The sequence below is a fragment of the Lissotriton vulgaris genome, chromosome 1_1, assembly GCF_964263255.1.
Source record: "Lissotriton vulgaris chromosome 1_1, aLisVul1.2, whole genome shotgun sequence".
Taxonomy (NCBI): Eukaryota; Metazoa; Chordata; class Amphibia; order Caudata; family Salamandridae; genus Lissotriton; species Lissotriton vulgaris.
The window spans coordinates 1,280,837,872-1,280,850,029 of NC_141685.1; the positions used below are offsets into that span (position 1 = coordinate 1,280,837,872).

The 12,158-nt window shown below is 39.1% G+C and overlaps 1 protein-coding gene across 1 annotated transcript in view; it reads left to right on the forward strand.

Moving 5' to 3' along the window:
• The window catches only part of SMUG1 (single-strand-selective monofunctional uracil-DNA glycosylase 1), a 125,454-nt gene that overhangs the window by 94,865 nt on the left and 18,431 nt on the right, over positions 1–12,158 (forward strand). The window contains exon 2 of the mRNA XM_086965043.1: positions 11,161–11,460. Within this exon, the coding sequence (XP_086821169.1) occupies positions 11,164–11,460 (297 nt within the window). The 5' untranslated portion in view covers positions 11,161–11,163. The remainder of the gene's footprint in view (positions 1–11,160; positions 11,461–12,158) is intronic.

Here is a 12,158-nt window from a genome sequence, read left to right on the forward strand (position 1 = left end):
CAGAAGAAGAAGGAGGCACATGGTCACACATTGTCTGGCACTGCCCCAAAATAGGAAATTTCTGGGAAGAAATTGAAAAATATCTCAGAAATATCTTCGGCCAATCAATAGTTATTGATAAATATATCTCAGTTCTGGGTAGCTCTCTGAATCAAATGCAGAGCAATGCTCAAGAAGAATATATATATATATATATATATATTTAAAAAAAAAAAAAAATTGCCCTAGTGGCAAGATCTCTGATTCTACAAGATTGGCGTTGTAAAAAAATACCTTCATTCCAAGCATGAGAGCAAAATTAAGTAAAGTCAAAGAATTAAAAGGCGATATGCACTTAGAACGGAATCCCTTAGGAAGTTTGAAAGATGCAGGGGACCCATAGCTAAATAATGCTCTGTAATTGTAGCCGTATTGTTGTTGATTTAATTCAATTCCAAATATAGGCACAAGTCACTTTCTAATATTTATTTATTTATTATGTGATGGGGAAGTGTGCAATATATGATTATATATAGAAATATTTTCAGAATTATATTAAGTGTATAGTATTGAGCAGAAGAGCTTTATATATATATATATATATATATATATATATATATATATATATATTCTTCAAGAATACTTAAATATGTATATATATATACTTGACACACACTCGAATCCACAAAGTGAAGAATAGACAGCACTCCAAGTCGGTGTTTCACCACGATGAGTTTATTGGCAGACCCCCTGCCCCCTCGACAGACGTGTTTCACCGTTTAGGCTTCGTCAGTGTCAGTTACAGTTCCCTTTCCGCCACCATTAAATCCATTAAATCCCCACCCTTCCCTAAGCATAGAGAAAGGACTAACTCCGCCAACAATTTTGCGGCGACCATCTTTGAACGTGCAATGTTGTAATTCTTACACAGATATCAGAAAGTAATACAGGGAAAATGGTGAGCTTCAAGTGATAGTGCACATTTAAAAATAAGACAACACGGAATTACCCAATATTATCTAATGCATTCCACATTCGTGCGCCTAAGTACTCGTATGTTTAGAGAATGAGGTGGAGGTAAAAGACAAACAATCAAACAAATTATTTACATTAATGTCTTTTGTTATTCCCAAGTGCCATGCTATAGCAGTCCATGGGTTGTAAAAATATGACAGTTAATCCTATGTTCTTCACGATGGATATATACATCACCACTATATTTTATTCATGAACATCGTTACATGGCATCCTCCTCCACCTCTCAGGCTTTTTATTCTCTGTTATACTTGCGCACATATTATTATGCCCTGTATGGGCCTACAATCACTGTTGTCAGTCCCCTTATCCTACCTTTACGCCCTCTATGGGCGTGTTACCCAATGTTTATCCTAGTCAAATATCAAGATACGTCATGTGAGGGAGAGGAGTTCGGGATGGCAGTGAATTAAACAGTGCATTATCTATAAGGATTCATTTTACTTGTAGAAGCATGTTGTTATACCTATTAGTGCCACCTATACAGATGAGCCATGTTACTCTAGGTGGACCCACAGCTCCTCGTCATTATTAAGTCCTCTAGGTTGAATACTCTGGAGGGCGATGATATACCTGGACTCTAATGCCCTTAGTGCCCTCACTTTGTCTCCACCCCGCTCTCTTTTCCCCAGTTGATCAATGAGGTAAAAGGACAATAGATCCCTATTGCTCTTATGGTGGGTTTCAAAGTGGCGTGCCACCGGGTAGTTTTTATCCCTGTTCGTGATGAAAAAAAAATATATATATATATATACATCTGCGCAAACTCCAAAAAACAGCCACTACTGGTTCTAGTGAAGATCAGAACCCTCCAGGCAAATAGGAGACGGACCACAAACTGGATACACAGATGGTTTATTTCAAGGGTTGAAAACAGCGAGGGCAAGACGCGTTTCGGGCTTCCAAAGCCCTTGTTCACATGCATCGATTCAACGTCATTTTTTCATTTTTATAATGCAGTGCAAGCCCGCCTTCCCGCCACTTCACACTCCGGTCACATGATCATAGATATAAACAAAAGAATGTATACATAATCAAATTATTATACAAAGTAATATGAAGGTGCATTGGCAACAAAATATAAATAAATTATATTTGCTAATAGCTAATTGTCCACACATTTTTTTAGGCATAAAAGTTGCATTAGTTTCATTTACTTTTCTGGGATGAATCCCAAAACAGGCAGTGGCCAATGTGCAAAATTACGCAATGGACACAGAACATTGTAAACAGATATAATTTCATTTCCTAGATGGTTTGGGATGAATCCCTGTGCAAATAATAGCAGATGCTTGTGCAAGCAATAGCAGATGTGCAAAATCACGCAATAGGAATGAAACATTTGGGATAAAGCCCTGTGCAAATCATGGCGGATGCCTGTGCAAATATAGCAAATGTACAAAATTACGCAATTTATATGGAACAATTAAATTAATGCCATTTTCCTTTGTTTGTGCAAATATAAAAAATGTGCAAAATTTCTCGACCAGTAAACGATGAGGGAACGGGATAAGTGGTGAAAGTGCAATTACTAATGAGTCATTGAATCGCAGTCTGCAATTCATGGAGATAATAAAGTGCATAAATGCGGATAGAGGGAAAATAAGCCAAGAAAGGGGGGAAACAAAGTGCTGTGAGTGTATGATGATAAAAATCTGTGTATATGATGCATGTATGCTAATCTAGACGTAAAGGGAAATTTGAATTTTTCTCCTTTTTTTGGTCTGATTAAAACCATACATAAAACCTATTAATACCAGTATAAATATATCATCATGTTAAAAGATATAGAAAAAGACACCAAATATATAAATAAGTGCTAAAAAATTCTCACATCTAAGGTACATAAATAAATACCTAAAACACAGTGAAAATATGTACATGGTGAAAGAAGTAGAGCAATATATAGGAAAGTGGCTGACAAGGAACTTGACCAGCCACTTTGGTTACATATATGAACAAGATGTTTCTAAGGTGATACATGAAAACAGATTGCCACCCTAGATCACAGGGAACCTGACTTATCTTGGGGGCTATTGAGGTGCTGACAGGAAGCCAAATTGCATTATATTAGTTGCAGCTAGCAGATATTTAGAGCGAGTGATTATAAAAAGTGGCGTAGATCCTCGGTGTTGTTAAGACCGTTCGGCCATTTGCTGTCGAATTTGAGGATCAGGCTCGACTCTAATCGCCTTAACTTGAGCTCCCTGTTGCCTCCTCTTCTTGGTTTTGGGACAGAAGCTATCACATAGTAAGAGAGACAATTAAGGTCTTTATTATGCGTACTCTCAAAATGGCGAGCCACCGGATATGCCTGGTCACTATGAAGGATAGCTCTAATGTGCTGCAGTATCCTGACGTGCACTTGTTGTTTTGTACTGCCAATATAGTTAAGGCCACAAGTGCACGTCAGGACGTACACGGCATATTCAGTTTTACAAGTATGGCTACCCTTGATCGGAATATCAGCAGTAGAGAAGCGAGTTCTGTAATGGGTCTTATTAACTCCGAACTTGCAAGCCCTGCAAGAAGTACACTTTCGAAAACCTGCTGATATTAACCAATTGGGCTTTTGTTGCAATTCAGGGCTGCTTTGATCTAAAATTGCGCCCATGTTTTGTGCCCGTCTGAACGTGACCAGGGGTTTATCAGGTAGCATACATCCCAAAACAGTGTCTGTTTGAATAGTAGACCAGTGTTTGTTGATAATCTGTCTAATTTTATTTTCCTGGCTACTATAGTCAGTGATGAATCTTGGACAATCTGTGTCATCTGTTTCAATCTCATTAGTGGGCATACTATTTTTGTTTACCAGTAGACTTGCTCTAGACAATTTCTCAGCCTTGGCTAGAGCTTGGTTGAAAATCTGGTCTGAATAGCCACGAGCCCTCATCCGTACTCTCAATTCATCAGTGCATCTTTTGAAATCCTCAGCAGTACTACAGATTCTTTTTAACCTTAGGATTTCTCCGTACGGTATGCTGTGGATAGTATGCTTAGGATGTAGGCTTGCGGCATGGAGCTTGGTGTTGCCAGCCGTGGCTTTCCTATGTAAAGTAGTTTGGATGCGATTATTATCATCTATATATATCTTGACATCTAAAAATTCTGCTTGCCTGGCACTGATGTTAGAAGTGAATTTTAAATTAAGGGGATTATTGTTAATTTCAGCAATAAACAATTGTGCTTCTTGTTCATCCCCTTGCCAAACAATAAAAATGTCATCAATATATCTAAGATATTTTGCAATCTTCTCTCGCACCCAAGTCTGGTGTAAGACCTTGAGGACCCGCTCCTCCCACCAGCCGACGTGTAAACACGCGTAGCTGGGGGAGAAACAGGCCCCCATGGCCACACCCCTTAATTGTTTCCAGATTTCTTTACCAAATGTAAAATAGTTGTTGTTTAAACACCAATCAATCAAACTTAATATCACCTTATTGTGTTCATACATTTCAACTGGTCGTTGGCCAAGATAGTAAGTCATTGCATTTAACCCATCCATATGAGAGATGCTGGTGTATAATTGTTCGACATCAAGAGTGATGAGTAGCATATCATTCTGCCATTCCAAATCCTCTATTTTAGCCAAAAAGTCAGTAGTATTGCGGACAAAACTTGGAAGTTTGTTGACCCAACTCTGTAAGAAAAAGTCTATATATTGTCCCACATTTTCTCCACAGCTATTAATAGCGGAGATAATGGGCCTTCCTGGAATTGGTTTTGTTCCTTTGTGGACCTTTGGAATTAGGTACAGGGACGGCAGTACGGGATGCTCATTGTACATGAATTTATATTCATCTGTGGAGATGAGGCCCTCTCTGCGATATTTTAGAAGCAGTTTGTGCAAAACACCATTAGCTTTAGAGTACTCTTTGTTGTTTGATTTAATGTAACAGGCAGGATCTTGTAATGTCTTAATGCCTCTGCAGAGTATTCAGACTTAGGCCAAATCACGATGTTACCCCCTTTATCGGCAGTTTTTATTACAATATTGGGGTTATCTTTTAGCTTTTTCATAAGTTCAAAGTATTTGGCCCTTTGCACATTGTACTTCTTTTTCTTGTAATTGTTGGTTCTTTTGTACAAGTCTTTGATGTCTGCAATTATACAGTCCTGAAAGACATCTACTGCATCTTTTGCCATGATCGGTACAAAGTCAGATTTTCCTTTAAATGGCGTAATACCGGCACCTTTTTGAACCACATGAATTTTTTCTAATCTTTTTTGTGTGCTGGTATCGCCATCACTGATCAAAGATTGAGAGCTGGTTGCATTATCTAAGTCATTCATATCGAGAAATAGTGGTACATCAGAGGCAGTAAGTTGTGCCATGTTCTCAATATTATTCATGCCAATATTTGTTTCTTTATTAGAAGTCGATTTTAGTTTCTGCAACGCAAAGAATTTTTTCAATTTGAGTTTTCGGATGAAGCGATATACATCTACTCTGGTGGGAGCATATTTGAAGTTCTGTTCAGGACAGAAATTAAGACCTAGTAGTAGAAGTTGTTGTTTCGCCTTTGTTAAGGTCACATCCGACAGATTTACAATGGATTGATTTAATTCTGTTTTTTCTTTTTCCATGTCTGATTTGTTTTCTTGTTGTTGTTCCATCCTCCTTTCTTTGCGTTTCCTTCTCCTTTCCCGTCTTTTTTTGTTTCTACGGGTGTTGTTGTGTTCTTTTGGCGTGGTCGCAAAGTGCGCAACCTCTCTTCCACTAAAAAAACCATCTCTTCATCTATCTCAAAAATGGGCAATGGGAGGCCAGTTGTGGCTAGATCATCATTTGAACGTACTGATTCGCTTGATGTTGAAGCGATGTCAGAATTTGAACTCCCCATATCAAGCTGTTGTTCTTCCGTTATTGTGGTTGTTGTTGGCTGTTTTGTTGCCACAGTTCCTTTACCTCTGAATTGTTGTCGTTTTGTGGCATTAAATTTGCGCGCGAACGTGAATATCTGTCCGTTGGCATAGTCTGCCGCATCACGTGCAAATTTACTCACTTTTCTAGCTTTGATTTTATCAGTATGCTTTTTCAGTCTCTCTTGCATGGCATCTTTTAATTTTTTAACAGTTTCAGTTTCTTCTATTGCATTTATTTGTTCTTCAAGTTTGCTGATGCTAATCAGGATGGCTTCTCTGTCAATAGCAGCATATTTAATTAAAATGTGGACCAAATTCATTGAGGCTGCTAGGTTACTTTGGCCCCATTCCTTTAACATCAAAGGGTTTGGGTTTTCGAAGCTTGGAGCCAACATGATTCTTAAACCTCTTGGTACACGTTTCACTTCAGCATATTTAGACAGGGAATAGTGTTCCCACCATTTGGTTACTTCAAGCCGTTTTTGTTTTTCTAAAGCCTTATAGAGACTTTTAATGTCCGTTTCAGCTTGTGTTTCTAAATTGCTGACAGTCTTTTCAATGTTACTGCTAGGCATTATGACCTGATTAAACAATTGCTCTGCTTCTTCCTCCCTCACACGGAACTCCTCCGCAGACATTATCCTCGCTTTCAACCCAACAATTGCTTGTATAACGCACACCTTTGTTCTGTTTGCTTAGCGTGCTGTGTGTTCCCTTTCCCCAGCCGGGGACGTGACCTCCTCACCTCTGCTTTGCCGCTTTCGCCGTGTGGTAGTGCTCCCCGCGTTGTAGTCACAGAACGCTTCAGCCGTGCCTTCCGACTCGGCCGCCGAGAATCGTTTCTACACGCCGGGAATCCTTGGTTTTAGGCCGCAAGAGGGGCATCCGCTTACAATTCCATCCGGAAACTTAATACGAGGTAGCTTGAACGCGGATGCCTGCTTTCCGAGGAGGGGGTCTGTGAACGGAAGCAAGCTGACTTCCATAATTTAATCTGCGCAAACTCCAAAAAACAGCCACTACTGGTTTTAGTGAAGATCAGAACCCTCCAGGCAAATAGGAGACGGACCACAAACTGGATACACAGATGGTTTATTTCAAGGGTTGAAAACAGCGAGGGCAAGACGTGTTTCGGGCTTCCAAAGCCCTTGTTCACATGCATCGATTCAACGTCATTTTTTCATTTTTATAATGCAGTGCAAGCCCGCCTTCCCGCCACTTCACACTCCGGTCACATGATCATAGACATAAACAAAAGAATGTATACATAATCAAATTATTATACAAAGTAATATGAAGGTGCATTGGCAACAAAATATAAATAAATTATATTCGCTAATAGCTAATTGTCCACACATTTTTTTAGGCATAAAAGTTGCATTAGTTTCATTTACTTTTCTGGGATGAATCCCAAAACAGGCAGTGGCCAATGTGCAAAATTACGCAATGGACACAGAAAATTGTAAACAGATATAATTTCATTTCCTAGATGGTTTGGGATGAATCCCTGTGCAAATAATAGCAGATGCTTGTGCAAGCAATAGCAGATGTGCAAAATCACGCAATAGGAATGAAACATTTGGGATAAATCCCTGTGCAAATCATGGCGGATGCCTGTTCAAATATAGCAAATGTACAAAATTAAGCAATTTATATGGAACAATTAAATTAATGCCATTTTCCTTTGTTTGTGCAAATATAAAAAATTTGCTAAATTTCGCGACCAGTAAACGATGAGGGAACGGGATAAGTGGTGAAAGTGCAATTACTAATGTGTCATTGAATCGCAGTCTGCAATTCATGGAGATAATAAAGACAGTTAATCCTATGTTCTTCACGATGGATATATACATCACCACTATATTTTATTCATGAACATCGTTACATGGCATCCTCCTCCACCTCTCAGGCTTTTTATTCTCTGTTATACTTGCGCACATATTATTATGCCCTGTATGGGCCTACAATCACTGTTGTCAGTCCCCTTATCCTACCTTTACGCCCTCTATGGGCGTGTTACCCAATGTTTATCCTAGTCAAATATCAAGATACGTCATGTGAGGGAGAGGAGTTCGGGATGGCAGTGAATTAAACAGTGCATTATCTATAAGGATTCATTTTACTGGTAGAAGCATGTTGTTATACCTATTAGTGCCACCTATACAGATGAGCCATGTTACTCTAGGTGGACCCACAGCTCCTCGTCATTATTAAGTCCTCTAGGTTGAATACTCTGGAGGGCGATGATATACCTGGACTCTAATGCCCTTAGTGCCCTCACTTTGTCTCCACCCCGCTCTCTTTTCCCCAGTTGATCAATGAGGTAAAAGGACAATAGATCCCTATTGCTCTTATGGTGGGTTTCAAAGTGGCGTGCCACTGGATAGTTTTTATCCCTGTTTGTGATGAAAAAAAAAATATATATATATATACATATTTAAGTATTCTTGAAGAATTGTTAAATAGGATAATAAGTATGGATGTATGTTGCACTTTGTAATTGTTTTTTGGGGTTTTTTTTTTTGCTCCCAATGTTCAATAATTTGAATTCTAGAGAAAAAAATAATCTAAAAAAAAATTGTGCTTGAGAGAGATGACCAGTAGGAAAAGGTTGGCATTGGTTGAAACGGCGCGTTGGCTATAGGTCAAATATCTTAATTGCTTTTTTGTTTATCAATTAGTTTCTTGGCATACGTTTTCTACCAAAAAAGAAATATCAGCAAATTCAATGACATGCAAGTCCAGCATAAATCCATAGTAAGATACAAATGCTGTTTGTGATACACGTACCAATACCAAATATTACTAAAATATAAGACAGGAAGACAAAAGATGGAAAGGAGTGAGAAAATAACCCATTGATGGAGAGAAGAAAAGAAAGAAAAAAGGACAGAAGGAAAAAGACGGAGGGAAAACAACACTGAACTACAAAGCAGGGTACAGAAGGCCAGGAAATCGATCATTCAGGCTACACCCAAGTATAGTAATGCTGGGGGGGATGGTGAGACGGGTGCAGTGACAATGACGAGACAGAATCAAGAGCCATGGCGAATTGGGGGGGCATACTGCAGAAAGGGAGAAATTAAGAAGTTTCTTAATTGCATTGACAACTCCAATTACTTTAAAAGAATTTTAAAAGGACAACTACCCGATTGAAAATAATTGAAACTTTAACCAGTTGGCATATTGTTTGCTTGAGAAAAGTTCAAAAAAGAGCAGTGTGTAGTTAGTCGTGAAATGCTGCACCTTCTTGTAAAATAAAGATAAACCCAATAAGGTAAGAGGAGTTCGAATTTTTAAGTGTTTAGTTGTGATCATAAGTAGAGACAATCCACGGCAGGAATGTGCGTGTCATGAACTAGTCTTCCTGGAGAATGGATACCCTGTAATCAAACTCTAGCATACATTGAAATCGTTTTTGATGACCACATCATTGCTAGACATTTAGATTATGTTAATGAGTATTTAGATATTAACATGCATCCACTGGAGCTTTATGTTTCTGGTTGGAAAGGAGCTATTTCTTCCCCTTCTAAAATCGTATTGGCCATGGTGTAAAGAGTGGGTTTTGGTCTCGTACAACATTACTGCAAGAAAAGCCTACCCAGATTAAATCAATTAGAAGAAAATTAGTAATGTAATAGACACATTTTCTGGTAGAAGACACAACGTGTTGCATGTGAATTTTGCAAGAAACCCAGACTGTGAGTGTGTATTCCCAGTCACGAAAGAGAGCATCATTTGTGTGCATGACCAATCAGTACCTCTCAGCATCCTCCACCTATCCACTGTTCCGTTATCCTAAATGTGAGATATTATTTTTCCAAAAGGCTAGCCACCCATCGAAATATTTTGAGTACAAGTTATGAATTTAAGCTAGCTAATCTTTAATCAAAGTAAGTGCAGTACGTTTTTAAAACCTAAGAATCTTAATAAAAATGTTAATAAATTGTGGTCACTGTAAAACTTGTGCAATGAATGTATCCACAGATATCTCTGTGGTGACCGTAAACCCAGTAGAAAATGATTCATCACTTACTATCAACATTTGCCTCCATTTTACTGAACACTGGGAGCCATTTGTGGTGATACTTGCAGTTGTTTATGACCGCATTAAGTTCAGACACCCCTATTTACCAACCACTTCAGCTCTAGAGATTTGACTGAGACTGGGGATGTTGTTTGTTGTTGCTGCTGCAGCCTGCCTAATGATTTGGCAGTCGGATATGGCGTGGAAGCACCATTGGATAGCTGGCTGAGCGCGTGCATTTGTGCAGTAAGGATGTACAGTAGGAATTTATGTGACTGTGCATCCTGAAAATGTGTAAGCTTTTGTTAAAATTGTGGGTGTGGCTTGAATATTTGATTGGAATAATTTGAGATCTTTGTGGAAAGTGTTTGGCTGTCAAGCTTCATAATCTCCGAGTAAGGACATTGCACTGCAGTGACAATGACTTGATCTGGGAGTGTCCCAATGTGTGGAACCCCATTCCTCTGTTTATCTATAGGGTATCTCGCCTCTTGAAATGTTGAAAGGAGAGCTGATGTTAAATGTCTCCTGATTTCAGGTTCGTAGATAATGGCCACCTGAAATGATCACTGTAGTTGTGTAGTCTATTATTTTACACTATTTAACATAAGTTTGCCTTTCTGGTTCCAAATACTTTTTTAGTCAGCATACCACTATGTATTCTTATATTATGTACATATTTTCCTTTTTCTGTTATCCTCTCGAACTTGCTGATTCATCAGTACTGTGCATTGTTTAGATTCTTAATGTCTTGTAACCTCGTACTGAGTAACATTTGTCATGATATCCAATATTTTTGGTTATGCCTTTATCTCCTGATGTCCCAGTACTGTGTGGTCTATATTATTTGCTCATTCGATATTTTTGATTGATTTTGTTCATATGTAATGTTAACTATGGGGTACTATCTAACATATTTAACTTGGTTATTCGATATTGTGGCTTGTTATGGCTCGCCTCTATTGTTAACCCGGTACTATGCAAACTACATGGCTTACTTATTCAATACTGGGATTGTCTGTGCTTTTTCTTTGTTTATATGTTACTATGCAAAGCACTTTGTTTCCCACTCTATCTTTCCACTCCTTTAAAAACTGCAAATAAACAACAGTACGGCATGTACTATCCTTTTAGAGGCTTCGGTTTGGCATCAGTTCCTCTCTTTAAATGCACTATGATTTCAGTACTGACCATTACCGGTTTGACGCATTCTCTGCATTAACGGTATTTTGTTCCCTTCTGCCTTATAGAAGATGGCGGTGGAGCTGGCAGCTTCCCTTGGCATCGCAAATGGGCAGGGACACTTCGAGTCTGAAATGAAGACCCTCTGGGAAGGGGCTAGTGTGGGTGACCGTTTCCTGCAGACCGAGCTGGAGCTCAATGTCCGGCTAAAGGAATTGTCCTTCCAGGAGCCTGTTCAGTACATTTACAACCCTCTGGAGTATGCTTGGGACCCCCATCAGGCCTACGTAAGGAAATACTGCAAGTCCCAGAAGGAGGTGCTGTTCCTGGGCATGAACCCCGGCCCCTTCGGAATGGCCCAGACTGGGGTAAGCCTACCATTGAAAGCATTTAAGGTACACAGGGAATCGCGAAAATACACATCCTCTCAGAACTAGGGCCTATTTTAACATGCCAAATCTATAAATCTGCTCCCACGTCACCTATTTTATTCCTTAAACCTGGGCTCCTCCAGATAAAGAGAAAAGTTTGCACTAGCACTTGTAGGTATATAATCTAAATATTTTACTCATAGATGGCCGTTCGAAGAATGTTTAACTATGTAGCTGTCTGATTTCTCTTATTTTCATGAGTGCAAACTCTCAGGTTCTGGACTCTGATGCTGCTCCATTTTGTTCCTCCAAGTGGAGTTTCTGCAGCACCACTGGGAAATAAATATCTATACTTACATAATAATAATAATTATTATTGTTATGATATGGAGCAGGCACGCGTCCGTTTGTGTGTGTGTGTCTTTGAATGTGTTGTGACTGCGTGAAGGATATAATTCAGAATGTGAGGAGTAGTGTGCAAGGTGAGTTGCCCCGCAGTTGATGTCAGAGTGAATGTTGAGGGGTAAGAGGACTTGCTGGTGCCTGCAAATTTCACATCTACTCACTTACTACGTAAGCAATCTGTTGAAGTTCACCCACTGCCTCGGTCTGCACTTTATACTAATAATAATGTGCGAATTCTGTTAGATAGTACAGCAATTTAAAGGCTTGCCTTGTTTGAGGCTAAAGGTTAA